General features: G+C 37.5%; 2 protein-coding genes across 2 annotated transcripts in view; one reads left to right on the forward strand and one right to left on the reverse strand.

Annotated features, from left to right (window-relative positions):
- Positions 1–19,509, reverse strand: part of LOC132909811 (small ribosomal subunit protein uS11A) — a 111,831-nt gene that overhangs the window by 84,147 nt on the left and 8,175 nt on the right. The window lies entirely within an intron of this gene.
- The window catches only part of LOC132909486 (zinc finger SWIM domain-containing protein 8 homolog), a 107,312-nt gene that overhangs the window by 76,887 nt on the left and 10,916 nt on the right, over positions 1–19,509 (forward strand). Inside the window, exons 3-6 of the mRNA XM_060964343.1 lie at positions 14,564–14,815; positions 17,354–17,529; positions 17,952–18,262; positions 18,911–19,337. Coding sequence (XP_060820326.1) covers positions 14,564–14,815; positions 17,354–17,529; positions 17,952–18,262; positions 18,911–19,337 — 1,166 coding nt within the window. The remainder of the gene's footprint in view (positions 1–14,563; positions 14,816–17,353; positions 17,530–17,951; positions 18,263–18,910; positions 19,338–19,509) is intronic.

Below are 19,509 nucleotides of genomic sequence, written 5' to 3' on the forward strand. Positions count from 1 at the left end.
CAAATGACCCGCGCCAACTCTTCTCGTCGAGCACCGTCAAAAATTTCGTGACAGAGCGGAACTTTTCTTCGGGCCATTGTTCCCTGGACTGCGCCGTAAATTAAATATGATTCACGACACGGTCGACCCGTTAAAAACTTCCACGTATAGGAAAGATAAAGCGTTCTATGGTTCTCGTGGCTACCAGCCATCTTGAACCTACGAGAGCTACCTACAACTTGGCCGTCGAAACTTTTCGACTCGTTTAACCGTGAACTTTCTATCGATTTATCTTCCGTTCGCAACTTTATCGATCTACTTCCATCGCGTTGGCCGTTGTACGAATAATTACTAAAATAAAACGCGTAGAAAATCGGAGAATTTATCGCCAAGATTCCAATATTTCTCGTTTCTTTTATTACATGCAGTTAGCTAAAAATGTACGTAAAAATCGTTTCTATGGATTATTAGAATTTGAATGTGTAAGATTGCACGGAGTGCACGTAATATGAAAAGGCATATAAAATATACGAAGCGTAATGTATCTGTATATTTCTATAAACTGTGATGTTTGATAGCCGCGATCCTATGATTTTAATTGTATTCTCAAAAATATGACTTTCCGTATAAATCCGTAGCTATCGGTTATTATGGACACGGAGCAATGGAAAGTTGTAATTTATAGATTATAGTTTGGTGCATTTTGAGGTAGCTTTAATAGATCCTTTTATTTTACACCTTCGTGGATCTTCAAAAAATTCTTTCGTATCCATTTTAGTTTTATATCTGTAATATTTTTAAATCTTCGAAGATTGGCAATTTAAGAGGCGAAATGAAGTACGAGTTACTGGAATTCTCAAACTTGTACATCTTTCCTAGCAATAATTATCGAACGACAATAATCAACACACGGTAGATGCGCGTCGATAGAAGTCTAAACCGAGTACAAATCGTGCGAACAGAAAACGAATGAAAAATTGTACGATGTACGGAAGATGGGAAAAATTTGAGAAAGAAATGGAGGATATTTCAGCGACGATATGTAGGACGTAAAATTTGTATCCTGATTTCTACTTTTATAACAACGTCACAAGGTGGAAGTAGTACGAAACGTGGAAATTTCACGACGTCGATTCCGAAAGGGATTCGAATGTAATAAAGGCGCGCCGGGTCGAACGCGAAAGTTTGCAATCGTTTCCCATTTCCACGACATCTCTTCGTCCATGTTTCATATTTTTTTTTTTTTTTTTACTTTTTTTTTTATCGAATTTAGCGAATGCAACAAAAGCGTCGAGCGTAACAGGGTTACGAGGATGGCGCGCGCAATCGTTTTCAATTTTCGCAATTCTGCCGCGCGACGAGTGCTACGTGTTTTCCATTCGAACGACAAGCTTTCGATGTATGAAACAACTGTTCAAAAATGTCCGAAAACTGTGAAAAGAAATGTACGCGGAGGAAGAAGGGACAAAAGTTTCGAACAAAAACGAGCTTTGGAATATCGTTCGCTTTTAACAATGTTGCACAGTTTTAAAATGATTGTCGTAGTGTGATCGCGAAATAGTCGGACACATTGTAACTTGGTATTCCGCTGTCTGTGTCACTGTATGAAGACCACATGGAGGAAATACGATTTTATTCCTCTCAATTTTCTCTTGTTTGTGACTTTCTGGCTAAAATGAAATATTTTACTGTTTCATTATAAAACATTCGAAGAGGAATAATCTCGTACTTGTTTAATAAAACTCAGAAACGAACAGAAAGTGGAATTGGCCAGTTTGGCTTCCGAGAAGCTTCTATATTAGCCGATATTTTTTCTTCTTCTCATGTAACATGATTTTTACGATGAATTGTCTTACGTACCGTAGATCATTTCAAGGAAGGCGCATACATAAGTTTCGCGGTAAAAATATTGCGATGATTTGTCGAGTGATTTGGTCTCCTAAGTAAAATTACCTGGTTTGGTGATAAAAATTTCATCGTTACTATCTGTAAAATTCTTACAATTCGGAGACATTCCTTTCCTCAATTTTCGTATCGAATGAAGCGAGTTTTCGCAACTGTGTCGTTCCAGCGGATGTTTTTGGCATTGAAAAACAAAAGGCAAGATTTTTAGACGCGCAGTTTGTAATTTTTATTCCCGGACAGATGGAAGAGGGGGAGGGAAATTACACAGGTGCCTAGAGAGGAGATAATACGCGATACTTGAGTTGAATTCACTGTTTAATTAAGCCATTTAATGCACCTCCGTAGCTCCCGCTAGCAACTTCGAGCAAATATCTCGTTAGATTTAAGTAGCTCTGCTCGTTTTCTAACAAACGCTATAATTCCGGTTCGATATCGTTCTTTCCTTTGTTTGCCACGCGAACGGGGAGCTTTGGCGAAAGAAGAAAACAGAAAAGTGAAGCAGAAGAAAAGTTAACTTGTCGTTTCAATTGTCAATTTCTCGCTTTTGTTAAGTACGAACGATGTTATATTTACATTTACAACGATTACAACTGATTCAGCTTTATCGTTTCATCTTTCGTAATTTCGAATTTTGAGTTTGTAATCGTAGAAATTTCTTGTTGAACGACTCGGTAAATAGATTAAGAGTTAGTTCTTTTTTCAAGAATCAGTATACTTGGAAACATTAAAAATGCATAACTGGTCAGTCTGTTTATTTAAAACGTCTTATGCAACGTCTCTTTCATTAGTCAAGATACGTCGGAATACTCAGAGCTTCCGGTGTTTTTAACTTTCAAGCGAAGTTACATTACGCAAGCTTTTATAAAATGTCGACTACTTATTTTAAGCTGCACGAAGACAAAAGAAACGGTCCGAAAAAAAAGACGATAAGTCCCCGGCTTTTTTCCAGCTTTGGAATTTTATTTCCATTCTAACCGAGGAGAGCGACACATTTGTAAAAATTCAGATATGAAACATTTAAATTAAAAAATGACCATTTTACAAAAGTTGTCATTTGCTAGTTTCCTCGTAAGAAGCCTAAGATTAAATTTGGTTAAAGTATAATATCCGGACTGCAACGTTTTTCTATCCGAACGTGTTTCTTCAGGTGTATTTTAGGCGAGTATTGTAAAGACGAAAATGAGGCTCACTTTTCACGGTTTTGTGAGAATACACGTTTTTGAAAATTCGCTTTCACCAACATTTAGTCGACAAGCCTGTTAACCGTAGAAATCCGCGTAAGACCGTGATCACACAGAAGCGGTAAACGACAAAACGGACGATGGTGTACGATTAATGCCAATGCTCTAAATACCAATCTTGTCGCTTGATTCACGACAGCCGTAAAATAAAAAATAATCCAAATCCAATATTCACGATTCAAATGCATACAGAGTGAGCCATACAGTAGATTAAGCGTACGAAATTTTAAAAGGGGTATCGTCAAGACCCACGAGAACGTCGCACATCAACAGGTTGTCCGATATTTTTTACGTCTTATTTCCATGAAAAACGACCTTGTTTCCGACTTCGACGACCTCGAAAATCCCTAAAAAGCGTCATTCTAGCCGAATATTTTGTAGTCCGAATGCTATGCTACAACGTCAAATTTAATTCCAGAAACTTTAGCAGACGTTCCTCGATCGATCGTTTCGCCAACGAATTCTTGTCACGATGAATCAACGAACACCTTCGTCGACGTTCGATGCGATCCTCCAATACGATGTAATTCCTTGGTCTTTCCACGAAACACCAGACACAGACACAGAGACAGAGACAGAGAGAGAGAGAGAGCGTTTGTGTGTATGAGAAAGAGAGAGTAGAGTAGGCGATGGCGCGAACAGGGATGATTCCTTCAATCGAGGTCAAGTTGCCTGGCTGCAGAGGGGGAGCAAAGGCCATTTACACATAGACGAAGAGCCCTGCGTGTGAACGTGAACGTTGGCGCTCGCGTGAAAGCACTCGATTGCTTTAACGTCGAACGATCCGACGATTGTCTTCGCTTTCGACGGTGCTTTCGACGATCCTGATCGACGAGACGTTCATCAGGAGCATTTAAATGCATGAAATCGCTGATCATATGCAGATTTCAGGGAAATTTCGAGCGTAATTTTGGACAGCAATTTCTTCTTTTTTTTTTGAAAAATTTTATAATTGATCGATTGGTCGGAATCGAATTTTAGAATATCAATAGCGATGTTCGTGTCTAGCGATATTACGATAGAAGAATACTATATAGTATGTATCTATGTCATAACGTAAGTATCGCAAATTTGCTTAGCACGTTCAATTATACTCGATAAATTTTCAAACTCGATTTTTTCGTGAACTAAGCCTTAAATGAAACAAATTTTATTCCATATTTTGTCCTTATTTCTTCATAAGGAATCACCTCGTGTCCGTTTGTACACGTCATTCAGCCACACCCTGTATATGAGTACTGGCAAAGTACGTAAATATTTGAAACGGAAAAAGGCATCTGTTACTGGGAAATATTACATATGTTCGGATAACAGAGCGTTCGGATATTAGGATGTTTGGATAATGGATGTTTGCGGTGTTCGTATAAGGGAGACACCATTGTACCTAATTTCGCATTTTAATTTCATTTCACTGTCCAATATCTGCCGAAAGAATCGACTTGTACTTCTAAACTGCTTTTTTTTTTTTATTTTATTTTGGTTATTTTACAATTTGTCCTTATGGACATTTGGTAAAGTGTTATATCCTATTGGTGAAGAAAAAAAAAATAAAATAAAAATAAATATAGCATGTGGGTGGCTACCCCCAGCGGGGTGTCAGCTTCGTTTTTTCTAAGTTATATCTTTTATGAACTTCTAAACTGTGTAACGATAATCAAAATTGATTTAACTTACGCACAAATAGAGAAGAATCGACAATTTGTCGAGTTAAATAACTAACTTGAAAAGATCGTAGAGTGGGTGGAGATTTAATACGTAAAGGACGAAACATCGATAATATATATGTTTGGTAAAAATTTGTGGGCGTATTTTTATTAAATTTTACGTATTAGATTTATTAGCAATCGTAACACAGTTGGTAGTTTAATCTCGTACGATTGAATATTAGGTTTGACTCGATGAAAGACCAGTTGGTGGCTGCAAATTCTGCAACAACATGTCGTTCCAGCTTCGTTACTGCGTAAAGTCTGTCACTGACGGGAAGTTGCGGCTTCGATCGTCGGGAAACGAACCGAAATTACAGTTTATCAAAGGAGAAAGCCGCGCAATCTGGTAGCGACGCGAGCCAGCCAAGTTTCGATCGCGGTTGAAAGGCATTTCTCTCGTTTCCTTGTGGTGAAAACTTCTCCGGCAATTTGTACCTTTCGCCACGGTGAAAAATTCCCCTGGCCCACTTCGACAGCCATCGATTCTGAAAGAACTTACCTCCCTTACGAAATCTCGCTTGGAAATAATTCACCCAGCAATGTGTGCTTCTTCGTGGAAACGGATAGACCTTCAATTGTCATGTCCATGATCGAAAATTTAAAATTATATCGATGGATTCGCTTGGAAATTGATTCGAAACGATGGTATCTTATCTATTATTTTTTTCCATTAATTCCAAAATATTGCTTATTTTAGAAACATTAAGAGACGTTAGATTATTATTTTTTGAAGATATTAGCAGTTAACATTAGTCTTACCAGGCACAGCCAAATGACCGGTTTCAAAATGTAACTTAAAATTGTACTATCATTTGCATTTCTTTTGTTCGTCTAACTTCATGTAAATTCTTATGTTAACAAAAATTGAGAAATTGATTAATCGGATAATATAAGGATTTAGATAAAGTTAGACGAACAAAAGAAATAACAACGAATGTACAATTTTAACTCAAATTTTGAAATCGGTCGTTCGACCGGGTCTGGCAAGATTAGCGTTAAACAAATAAAATTTAACTTGGAAACTGATTTGGAAATTCAGAAATTCTTATAGTTTTCAAAAATTCTGCGTATATACGTAAAAATGACACATATCGATATAATCACGTTAGATTAAGTGAATGAACGTTGTAAAAAGACTGACACAACGAAGTTCCTTTCAGAGCTGCGAGATGGAAAATAACGGTAAAGCCTTAGACGACTAAAGAAAAAATTCCAGCGATAGAAATAAGAATGGAACGTTCGTTTAATCTCTTTTTGAGACTAATAATAGCGCAGACGATGAATACGACTAAAAATCAATGGACGTTAAATGAACGTTTGTTTCGAGGTGATTCAAAGGCAGGACAATTTTCAGCGGAAATCTGGTCTGTTTCAGTGGGACAGCAGTCGGCGCGCGGGGTACCATTTTAATTTGAATCGGGCGTCACGGAAACGCGACCATCGCGGCACGATAGCAACCGCCCTCATGGGGCGTGCTCGTAAAAACTTTTAACGTAATAAAGGAAGTTCCGCGCTGTCTCGTTGCTTCCTTCGGCGCCGGATGAAATTGCACTCGCGGCGAGTGTGTGCCCTCGCCCTCTCGTTCCAACCTCCTCGAATATCTTCCAGCCAGCCAGTTTATCGCCATTTCGCGATCGTCCGTTTCTTGCGGCTCCTTCGAGTTCCGTTGCCACTCTATTCGCTCGAAATCTTCTATCCAGCATTTTTTCGCTTCTTCTGCTACTTGTTGAAACGTTCCAAGTTCTGTATGTTTTAAGCAAAGGCGGATCGAAACTTGACTTTTAGATTCGCGAAACTTGGACACAAAATTTGACGAGATCTCGAAACTCTGGAAATCCGGAACACTTATGTTTTCTCTCCTTCTTTCTTTTTCAAGGAGTATCTATCTTGTCACGAAGCGGAGCTTTATTAAAGCTTTCTTGCAGGAAATCAAGCTACGCCCGTCAGTGCGAGTGATTCTAAGAAATCGGTTAAATTAAATCAATCGAAATGAATTTACGGTCGATGACTGGAAACTCGTTGAATTTCGAGCGGTTTCGAATGCACATTCGGATAAAGATACATCGTACAGGTTGTTACGCAACAACGAGCGAATATTTTTCATGGATCGAAGAGAAACGGAGATGTCACGACAAAACAACGAATCTTCCTTTCTTCTGTCTTTCACTTTTCATATTCAGGTATCCTAAGTCTATTGATAATTTTACAGCACACCTGACATTTTGCATTTTTAATGAATTTTACTTTCGCTTGGTACTTGTAGGAGAAGATTCCATCTTTCTCTCCATAAGCGTGTTTGATTTGTAATTGAAGAAAAATTTTAGAGAGTGGCGTTAAGAGTTCAAGAAGAAAAGTGGACGGTCGAATGGAACACGGTGTGAAAATGAATTCCATGATAATTTACCTATCGATGATATACCCGAATGCTTGAAATTATTTATAAGTTTTTTGATTTTTCCTTCTACCAATCGTAAGAACAGATAGCTGATATTACGAAACTCTCACGATGAAGATCCGATATTATCCCTGTTTTCTTAAACTCACGCTACGCTTAGTTTTCTGTATTCTTGTGAAATAACGCTGGAACGGATGGTTCGCGTGACGGACATTCGCAAGCAGGATTTACCGAGACCCGACGACCAAGATTTTCAAGGATCATCTTGCCGTCGAGTTTCGAAAGATTCGGGGACCTAATACGAAATTTACAAGCGGTACGTGCATCGGTTCTTACGATCTCGTCGCTTCGACAAAAGTTCGCTGCATGGTAACTCGTAGTTTGCCATCTTTCATCGTTTTGTAAGAAGGGGCAATGGATACACGGTCTTTCTAAGCGATCTTCTTCTGGCTATCTTCTTTGTTTCTTGGAGGAGAAACTTCCGTTTGTGGAGAAAGAATTCAACGTGCAAGTCGTTTGGTTGGAAGGTCTCCTTAGAGGAAATAATTTGAAAAGCAGGCGAAGAACGCGAACCGGCGACAAAGTTATCCGAAGAATCTCGAGGAGAAAATTCGGTGCTCGCGATGTTCTATCGGAATTTTTCGGATCGAGAATATTCCTCGATATTGGACACGATGGCGGACCGGTTCTCTTTCGCTTTCTTTTAATTAAATTCTGTTAAGCGTAGAATACCATCCATATTCCGTTCGACCACCCACTTTTCTTCTTGAAATCTTAATGTCACCCTCTAACGCTTTTCTATTTGCGGGTCGAACGTACTTATCGAGAGAGAAAGACGGAATTTTCTTCTGTAAATGCCAAGGAAAACTAAAAATTCTGTTTACAGACCCATCGTCTTATTATTTGTCAATTTTAATGCACCAGTCTGTTCTTAGAAAGGACCAATGGCCTTTAGACCACCCTTCTACTCGTCTCGCTCTAATCCTCTCGAGCCTTTTTGTCGAGTATATACTCTTGCTAATTCCTGTGATAACAAAATTGACTTTTCATGGGAAATATAAATACGTTAAAAACTTCGCTCTACGCTCGATGACGATTCCTAGTTCGCCTTTTATCGCCTTTGTTTCCTCCATTCTTCGTTCTTTACTGCTTCTCTGTATCGTCACTTGCTCATTTGATGCCATTTTTCTCGTCTTCGTACGACTTCTTGCGCGATTGTCTTTACCAAAAAAGATTCGATTCGTTTAATAAATTATAAATTAGATTAAAACTGAAATTAATTTTCACGATTTACCTTTAAAGACCAAAACTATCTACATATAATTTTCTAAAATGTAGTTTGGAGATGATAAAGGTGAGGCAGTCGCACGAGTGAAAACTAGCCGTTCGAGGGTTAAAAAGGAAATTTGAGGTGTTTTAAGGAGTTAGTCGCGACAGACGACGTCGACTAACTTTCGTGAGAATCGTGAGACGGTTTTTGCGCGAGCTGCACGCAACAGAGTCTGTCCAGGGGAACGTAACCAACCCCTTATTGATTTTCCCTGTCGACAGAGGTGTAAGTTTAAGCTTCGAAGAAGGCCATGTGTAGTCGCTGGCGCGTTACCTCGGTAAAATAAAAGCGACAAATCGATGCAAGAGCAATTTATCGTGTGACGACGGTGCGCGCGTTTAAATGTCGCGTTTACACGATGGGATACGCCGCGCGGTCCGAGCGAGTAAACGAGCCCTCGATTGATCGTTTTCTACAGAGTAAAAGAGATCTTTCATCGTCCAATTTCGTTAACTTCCTGGAATAATGAACATTCTGGGCTATTTTTCCTTTTATCGAAAAATAAATCGCTCTGGCTTATTTTACCGCAATCTCTTTGTCTTTCTGGCAGATGTGGATGGGAATAATCTGCAGGAGATGATCGAAGAAAAAATTATGAATATCAAATACGAGGTCCAACGTTCCACGGTCAGAGAAACATCGTCCTAGTAATACATCTTTTATCTGCAAACCTGATAGCAGGTTTTGTTTTTAAAAAAGTATTAAATTCGCTGCGAAAGCTGAAAGATTGGAGGAAAATATTTGAATATTTTCAAAGATCAAAGTGCAAAGTGGAAATGGAAAGAACAAAAATTCCTGAGAGATAAGTTAAACCAGTTGATGAAATTACGCTACCAATCTCCGAGGAAATATTAATTTTATTTTTTTTTTTGTTTCATTTCGAAACGCAAGCGTAATTTTTTCCCGTTCTTTCGGAGGCAAAGGAAAAAATTCTCTGGCTCGCACAGGCCGAGTCGAGTCGTGTGGATATATTCCAACACTTTGCAGAAATTTCCATTACTCTTCCCCTTTGTTTTTCCTGCAAATGTTTGGCCGATCGATCGCGAAAACGTTCCCGCAACGCGTGCCGTCAGACAACCCCGTCATCCTGAATGTTCAACCTGGACATAATCGTTAGGGTTTGTAGCGTTGTATCTTGTTTTACAATTTCCATTTTAAAATTATCTCTAAGAAGAATTAATAAATTTCGATAGTGAAAAATACAATGAACAATTGTACTAGCATTCTTCGGAAGAATTGAAGTTGTTGGTTAATCAATTATGTATTCTATGTAATTTCTACAAACCGCTCAACCAAATTTTCTTTTTCTATTTTATAAAACCTTTATTATAAAGATAGTTTTACGTTCGAAAATTTTTCCAACGAAAAACCACGTGTCTATGACATGAATTTCTCCCTGGCAGTGTAATAACAATAATTTCACTGAAATAAAGGAATTCTCTATCTCAAGGTTTCTTTAGCCTAATCCGATATTCGAATTTCGTAAGCCTCTAACCTTCCAACGAAAAGAAAAGACATCGCAAATCTGCGTAAAAAATCTCGTTTGTTTATTTTATATAAAATCGCTCGTGTCTATTTTCAACCTAAGATAATACTCCAATCTTAACTTTAACTAACTTAATCCTAAAGTTTAATGTACCAATAAAAAGAAGAGCAAAGGAGAAGAAACAAAAAAAAAAAAAAAAAAGGGCGAAAAGGATAAGAAAGGTTTAAAAAAGTTTCTAAAGAAAACAGACGAGAAAGTTTCCAAATAATGTACGAGAATTTTAAAGGCAACTGGTTACGAGGTTAAAGAGACAACACGGAGGAACGTGAAAGATGAATGGAGAGTAACATCCGCTCGATGAGACGTATCCTAGTGGCGTCGAAACGAAGAACGAAGACGGTCTTTGGTTTCTGGCCTGCGGATGCTCGCTAATCAAATAGAAATTGAATTTCCATTAATAATAGGCCGCAACGTGGTAATGTGATTTCCGGGCATATTGAGCGAGCTTGGCAGGCGCGCGAGAATGATAAAGCTTTTGTCTTAAATGGAGGATAGAGTCGGTGGCGCGGCTGTGTTCCTGCGCGGATCCGGCAAATGGGATTAAAACGATAGAACGCGTCGCTCGACCGCCCTTAAGGATACCGTTAATCCTGCTTACCTCGTAGAAATTTTCTGTTTACACGTGTACTCTCACCGACCAGCTGAAATTCTCTTTCTTTCGAATAAGACCAATTACTTTAGAGAATTAAATGTCGCAGCTTATAGGTAACACGGTTATTCATGGGATGTCAAGGATTTGATCTATACAGGGATCTATATAGTGTCAGATGTTATTTCAGTAGAATTGTTTCACAAATCTATGATTTGGAATAGTTGTGTTAATATTACTAATAGTACTATGTTAGTATTATTAATAGATTTGAATAATGATATCGTCGAATATTAATAAATTTGAAGGGTTTACGTAGTATCGAATATTACTTAAATAAAATTGTTAACGTTGATGAATGATGAAGACCAATTATTTTAGAGAATTAAGTGTCGCAGCTTATAGGTAACACGGTTATTCATGGGATGTCAAGGATTTGATCTGTACAGGGATCTATATAGTATCAGATGTTATTTCAGTAGAACTGTTTCACAAATCTATGATTTGGAATAGTTGTATTAATATTACTAATAATACTATGTTAGTATTATTAATAGATTTGAATAATGATATCGTCGAATATTAATAAATTTGAAGGGTTTACGTAGTATCGAATATTACTTAAATAAAATTGTTAACGTTGATGAATGATGAAGACCAATTATTTTAGAGAATTAAATGTCGCAGCTTATAGGTAACACGGTTATTCATGGGATGTCAAGGATTTGATCTGTACAGGGATCTATATAGTATCAGATGTTATTTCAGTAGAATTGTTTCACAAATCTATGATTTGGAATAGTTGTGTTAATATTACTAATAGTACTATGTTAGTATTATTAATAGATTTGAATAATGATATCGTCGAATATTAATAAATTTGAAGGGTTTACGTAGTATCGAATATTACTTAAATAAAATTGTTAACGTTGATGAATGATGAAGACCAATTATTTTAGAGAATTAAGTGTCGCAGCTTATAGGTAACACGGTTATTCATGGGATGTCAAGGATTTGATCTGTACAGGGATCTATATAGTATCAGATGTTATTTTAGTAGAATTGTTTCACAAATCTATGATTTGGAATAGTTGTGTTAATATTACTAATAGTACTATGTTAGTATTATTAATAGATTTGAATAATGATATCGTCGAATATTAATAAATTTGAAGGGTTTACGTAGTATCGAATATTACTTAAATAAAATTGTTAACGTTGATGAATTTAAATAGTAGTATTGATATCAGATTTCAGGGCTATTGGTATTGTTAATAGATTCGAATAATATCATTGTTTGATTACTGTACTTGTCTAAGCATCGCTTAATTAACTGCGATTGGCGAGCATTTTAGCGATTACAATTTTGTAAAGTTTGATGTCGAAATTATACGAACGAATGATATGTAAAGTGATTGCAAATTGGATGAGCGAAATTAAAGACTAGAGTTGTTTCGTAGATGACAAGGATACCTAGGATATTAGGATACAAGGATATCTAGAATATATTCGATATGCAAAAGATATAAAATGTGTAAAGTACTCGTGATGATATTCCACCGAAAGTTGAAAGACTTGTCTTGGCAAAGTTAAATTGCGAACCACTTTCAGCCGAAGTAATTGATCCAACTTTCACGTAATAGGACATTCATAGATAGATATTCATCTTGAAAGACAAAGAATATATTTTCACAAACTTGTCGCGAGAGAATGGCACAAATAATCGCAATGTAAATTTTTACAAATAGCGCGATATTATTTTTTCGCTTGTCTCGCTTTATGAGGTCGATCAGCACGACTTTTGAACGACTCGTATATTTTCTATTTCGTCATTTTTACTATTTTTACCACTTTCGCTAAATTATTCGTGAAACAACGCGTTGCATAAAACTTAACTTGCATCTCATTTGAACGACGCGCAAAGTTTCCATCGAAACGCAGCACCAACCAATTAGACAGGGCGCTTCGGGCTATGATTTCAACCGGAAGCCAGCGAGTGTAGAGGGTTAATTTAAATTAACTTCATTTATGGGGCGCGTTGTTGCTGGCCTCGTATCGACAGAATCGAATCTGTCGAGCGGAGGATTTCGTTGAATATATAACCAGATAGAAGTAAGTCATTAAAATGCACGTTGAATGCGCTTCGAGCTGACCTAACGGTCGACCAGCGTAATTATGTAACACCGTTTGAAATTGTTAATGAGTCCGCTTTCATTATCACGCTCATTAAGGCTACAGCTGTGGTTATAGTCGCGGGGAGAACGAACAGACAGGAAAAAGAGAGACGCCTAGGCGCACAGGCTGTCGCTCAACCAGTCACAAACCGATTCTAATTGAATACAATTTAACCGTGAAATTAACGCAAGACCGTCGTGTTGACTGGATCGTTACACCAGATCTATCGACATTCTCTTCGTCTTTCGTTACATGATCGATCGCTGTTGGAAGTAGCGTTTAGGATTGCACAGACGAATTGTGCAATTATTTTTATTTGAGCATGATATTGAAATAGGCGACAAGAATTTTAGACGTTCGGATACTAACTCGTTCGAATTCTAATCTCTTGTTTGTTTAAATATTTACACGAATCTCTACTTTCCAGTAGCGGAAGTATAAATATTCGTCTGCAAAAATCATAAAATCCCAATCTAGTTCTTTATAAAAATTCCGAACTTTATTTTTCATTTCGAACGTTAACAAACTCTAATCGATATTTCATCATCAGCGACAGACTGGAAAATTCCTTGTAAATTTCCTATGGATCACTTACGAGGAAGGTTAGGTAAATTAAAATGCTTATGGAACCTTCCGTACAAGTACGTCATCCATAATGCAATTTTATTTTTCTTTGATGGATTTTTCAAAAAATTGTTTACGCAGTTTAGTAGCATACGCAAAGGAACGTTGCAATTTTTACTTAAACTTTTCTTCAGATGTTTTTTACCAAATATTTCGCAAACGAGAAAATTCTGAATTGTTATTAGGATGTGTGATTCCACCCCTTAAAATCGAATTATGGCACCAACGAAAAATACCGTTGTATTATAGATGACGTACTTTGCTTGTATGCAAAGTTTCATAATTTTTTGAACTTCCCAGTTTGCCTAACTTTTCTTGTTAATACCACCAATTACTGCAACAAGATCGTGCAAAGAAACCCGGACGACTGATGTGGGTATTAATAAAATTATCGACGCTGTTTATTATCGGAATTGCTCATCTCATTGATTAATGAATCTCGTGCTTCTTTACAAACGTTTTGCCATTTATTAATTCGTATTCCTGTTTTTGTAGCGATTCTTGTTGTTCTCCAGTACCACTACGCGTTTCTAATCTAGGATCGCAGGTTCGCCATAAAAACCTCGTCTTCTTGTCGGGGTTTTACCTTTTTCCTTTCTTTCCGTCTCCTTCCTTCGTTAACTGGCACCGTGTTCTCGAAGGAAAAACGCGGCAAAGCCACGATTCCGACCGGCAAACGCTGTTATAACGCGAAACAGATGGCCGGAAGAGAGAAAGAGGCCGATTATTTTTGCAACGACGGTCTTGCAGCCTCTGTTCGTTTCTTTTCTTCTTATCCCGGATATAGAATTACGTGCTGTAATTCATCGATGAACCCGTTTTCCAATTATTTCCCACGTGTTTAATATTTGGAAAGATAATTTTGATCGATACGGTTAATAAGATCAATAAAGGGATTATTTTGAGGCAGAAAAGTATTATTACATGAACTGTGTAATTGATAACTGATAAACGAAACGTAATGTCTATCGCCGTTACTTATATCCTGTTGAAAATAAAATAAAGAAAGCAAAGAAGAAAATTCGTGGCAGGTTAAAGAATTTGTCTAATTTCTTGAAAATTTTCTTTCGCAGATGGACAAACAGTGCCGACGCTGTGCGAACTTGCCGCGCGATGTGTCGCCTCTCACATCCCGTTCGAACTGGTGGAGCACGTTTATCCACCGGTTCCAGAGCAATTGCAGCTCAGGATAGCGTTCTGGAGTTTCCCGGACAACGAGGAGGACATCAGACTCTACTCTTGTTTGGCGAACGGAAGTGCGGACGAATTCCAGCGTGGAGAACACTTCTTCCGGTCAAGGAGCGTCAAAGATCCTCTACAAATCGGTGAGCGATCCATAAACGAGTTAATTATCCATTTTTTATCTGTTTTTGTATTGATAAAAGTTTGTCCAAAGTTTTACTGACACTGGTATTCATCGCAGGTATGATAAGAGTTTATAGCGTAACAATATTAAATACTAATTTGTATCTTATATTTTACACGGTAAATGTAATTTATGATCTTTATCGAGTAGTTAAAACTATCAAAGTGAGAGTAGAACGTTTCTTTTATAGAGTTGTGAAGGCGGTTCTGTCGTATCGCTTATATAACCACACTACTGAATGTCTGTTCACTTCCGTCTCATACTACTGCCGCTCAGTCGCGCCAGAGAAATCGACCGTAATTCCATTTTTTAGCGTATCGCAACTTTTCGACCAAATATCATTGACAAATTAATTTCTTTAATTAATTGTTCTACTTATTTTTTAAGTAAATAAACAAAACGCAAAATAAGAACACAGCGAAGCTCTGTATAATATGGAAGACATGTTTCGCTTATGAAGGTGAATTATACCAGTTTAAACCATAGGTGCCCTATGCATACGCAAATAAGAGGTAAATGTTGCATTTGCAGAAAAAAGAAAAGGAAAAATTATTAGACTTTCCAAAATATTTTTATCTAACAAGTTATACATTTACAGATATGTAAATGTTTGTTGAATTTTACGTATAATGTGGCAATTTTGTTTCACGTTATACCAATATCTTTTATTACACTGGGTTCTTATAATAAACAAACTTTTACGTAAACAAAGTCTCAGTCAACAACAGTGATTATCAAAGAAATTTTCTAAAAGCAATAAGATTGAAAAAATAGTGATACAAATGGGGAATTGTTCCGACGTTTAATTGATCTTATTAAATTCCTTAACCAGCTGAAGTGCTTCTCGTTATCGACTTTCAGCGTATATTACATTCATTTCAGCGCCCGCTTACAGAGGGGAGAATCCGCGACACTATTTTGGACAGGGAAACGTCAGGGTCAGATTTCCAATTACGTCTATTCCGTCGTGTTTCCCGTTCAAAAGGGAAGCCTCCAGGCAAATCTATGCCCGCTGGCTGCAGAACTTCACATAATACCTCTTTCATTCATCGAATAAAGAAACTGGTCAACTTTCGAACGCCTGAATCGCGATACTGTGAAGCCATTTCGAGTTATCGGTGTAATAACCAGCGACGTCTAAATGACAAGCTGAATGATCGTCGAGCGATATCCATTAATCTCCGATTCTTCTTACATTCCATATTTCTTCATTTAGGTTTAATCACATGAAATATAGTGTCACATTAAATTTCCTACTTTTATGTTTCTATTTTCCTAATCAAACACTCGTATCGGCTTTCAGAAGTTTTGCATTCGTGTGAAATTGTTTCATTTAATTATCGTTATCTTAGAATTGTTCGCAAATCTTGCACAGCTTGAAGTCTAAGAATTCCATTGAAACAATGAGACAATTGAGAAAGTTGTTTTATAGTAATCGCTCGAAACGCGACGAAAGCGAGCTTCACCCGTACTTTTCGCTAAATTTCATTGGAACAATAATTCAGAATGTATAATACATACGTAATTATGAAGATTTTCAAATTTTATCGTTTTCAAAATCGACAAACTTCGCTAGAGAAATAATTCGCAACACGATTCATGCAAATTATGTAGAAAAGTAGGTCTGCTTTTAATTTCGTACTTTAACCATTCAAATTTAATACTAATCGTCTAATTCTAATGGAATAGCCCAGGTTTCTAGTGCTTTGACTATGAATCTAGAATTTGCGAAGAAATAGAGCTTTCTGAACGATTCTCCAGCTAGTTCCGCTCAAGCGCGCGTTTCATCCCTTCGTCCTATTCACAAAATAATCTCACAGACAAGGAAGCTTCTATTCGACTAGCGAATCGACGTTCACGAGGAAGGTGCTTGGAGGATCCACGACGAAGCGTTGGAATTTAATCCTTAATTTCATTGTTTGACCAAGCTGTTCCTGGCTGGTTAATTTCCTCGAGCTAATTTGCGCTACGCTCTGGGTATAAACCGACGTCTTCCTCTTTGTGTTCCGTTGTGTTGGCTATCCACGACCCCGGGCGTTAGTTTCTTAATGCGCCCGAAACGACGTCTTTATCTCTTCGGTCCGTTTAGGAACCTCGTATCCAACTTCTTGTCGCTGTGTCATCTTCTTGTTCGTAGTTCGAAGTCGAGTCTCCTTCGTGGCTATTAAAAGTTATAAGATTTCTCCAGGGAATTCTTTCGACCAACTGTTAAAGGAATTTGAGAAATAATCGTTGTATGTTCTTCAACTTTTTCGGACATGAAATTATCAGTGTGAGAAAAATTGTTTCTTTTTTTTTTTAATTAATTGTTAATAATAGGGACGTATCGTTTCTTATGTTTTTGCAAAGGAGACATAACGCGCTATGATTTTTAAAGTACAACGTTATGCTTATGGGCTAAGGTCGTAAGAGAATAATTATTTATTTGAACAAAATATGGTAATTTTTGGTGAAAAGATTTTAGGAATATTTTTATTTCATTTTTTTTATGTTGCAGGGTTCCATCTGAGCGCTACAGTGAATTCACAGGGGTTGTTGAACGGTGTAAGATCACAGTTCAATGTGGCTGTGACGTTCGATCGACGGAAGATCACGTCGTGCAACTGCACTTGTTCCTCTAAGGCCTATTGGTGTGCTCATGTGGTCGCCGTGTGTCTTCACAGGATACATATGGTAAATAAAATTATCCTGCAAATGTTTTATCGTCAGAAAGTTCTTTAATTAAAATATCAGTAAAATATAACATTCAGTTACAAAACCAGTAACTTAAATAATAATTATTTTCTTCATTAAGACGGGAAGTCTCAGAGGAATTTTATTTAATTAAAGTACACGCTATACCAGTCGATTTCACTATAAACGAGAATGAAAGAAATAACTCTAGACAGAAGTACTCCTTCGTTTCTTCAGATAATTTCAAATTATCGCCTTTTCACTCCAGAAAGGACGATCAAACTAATTTGTTGAAAAAGAAGAATAAAAGAAAATAGATATATTTATATTTGGGATAATTAAACATTTTTTTTAATTTGATTGATCATGTAAAGGATTAATTGACGCGATCGCAAGACCTAAAATTCATTATTTGTAATCAGCCGACACAGGTGTGCCTGAGAGCTCCAGTTAGCGAATCCTTGTCACGTTTGCACCGGGAACAACTGCAAAAGTTCGCGCAATATCTCATCAGCGAGCTACCACAGCAGATTTTGCCCACTGCCCAACGATTGTTAGACGAGCTGCTGTCGGTTCAACCGAGTACCATCAACAGTTATTGCGGTGCTCCGGATCCCACGGCAGGCGCCTCAGCTCACGATCAAACGTCTTGGTACCTTGATGAGAAGACTCTGCACGACAACATCAAGAAGATCCTCATCAAGTTCTGCGTGCCCGCTCCGATTGTCTTCAGGTTATTATTGTCGCATTATCATTCTTCGTTATTTCATCCTTCATCTTTATTATTGTTTCTTATTGCGTGCTGCTGTTACTAATCATCGTTGATCATTCGTTCTTATTGTTAATCTCGTGTTCCAGTTCTATAATTTTTGTTACACTGTTATTTATTTTTATACAGAACAACTGAAACTTGAAATTTTTCATAGAATCAGAGCTGCAATGGAAGACGTTTCTTGTATCATGAGTTCTGAACGTATCTCCATTTCTATGCAGTGGGTGCGATGAAATTCTCACTTAATAATTACAACGTTGAAAATTGATTTACTGGAACGTATTGTTCCAAATGCATCAAATTTTGTTGTGAGAAACGAATTAGTGGTTGTCCCGAATTAAACACTCTCAGCAATTTTGTCTGTTACTCATAATTCATCGAATTACCAAATTCCTAAATTACCAAACTATGAGATTTCCAAATTCTCAAATTTTCAAATTAATAATATATCAAATAATAATAATTTATATAATAATATACCAATAATAATTTACGAAAATGGAGAAGCATATATGCAAGTAATTTCGAAAGAATATTTTTGTACCTCTATATCTTCCAAAATATTTCCATTAAACTTCAATGTTTTTTACATTACATTCTTAATTACAGCGATGTTAATTATCTGAGCACCACTGCGCCTCCTGCAGCTGCCGAATGGTCCTCGTTACTGCGACCGCTGCGTGGTCGCGAACCGGAAGGCATGTGGAACTTGCTGTCGATCGTGCGCGAGATGTTCAAGAGGACCGATCGCAACGCTATACCATTGTTGGAGATCATCACCGAGGAGTGTATGGCGTGCGAGCAGATTCTCGTATGGTGGTTCAACACAAAGGTAGCTTTGTTGAACGGAACCGGATATGGCGGTAAGCACAACATGAACAGCAATGTGCACGCCTCGCAGCACGCTTGCTCGTCCCTCTGCGATGAGATTGTCGTTCTATGGCGACTGGCTGCCTTGAATCCTGGATTATCGCCCGCTGAACGAGATATGCTCCACGGACAGTTTACTGCTTGGCACATGAAGATCATCGACAAGGTATATATAGCATCACGGTTTTCATTAGTTGGAAGTTACTGCGTGTCTGACTAAGGACGGTTCGTTCCACTTACTTTTACTCCATTTACTTCGTACACGTCTTTTTCCATTTTTAATTCAGATTGATGTAAATTAAACGATTTAAATAATTGATAAGAGAAAGAGCGATGAT

This window comes from Bombus pascuorum, chromosome 8, assembly GCF_905332965.1.
Source record: "Bombus pascuorum chromosome 8, iyBomPasc1.1, whole genome shotgun sequence".
In the NCBI taxonomy this organism is placed as follows: domain Eukaryota; kingdom Metazoa; phylum Arthropoda; class Insecta; order Hymenoptera; family Apidae; genus Bombus; species Bombus pascuorum.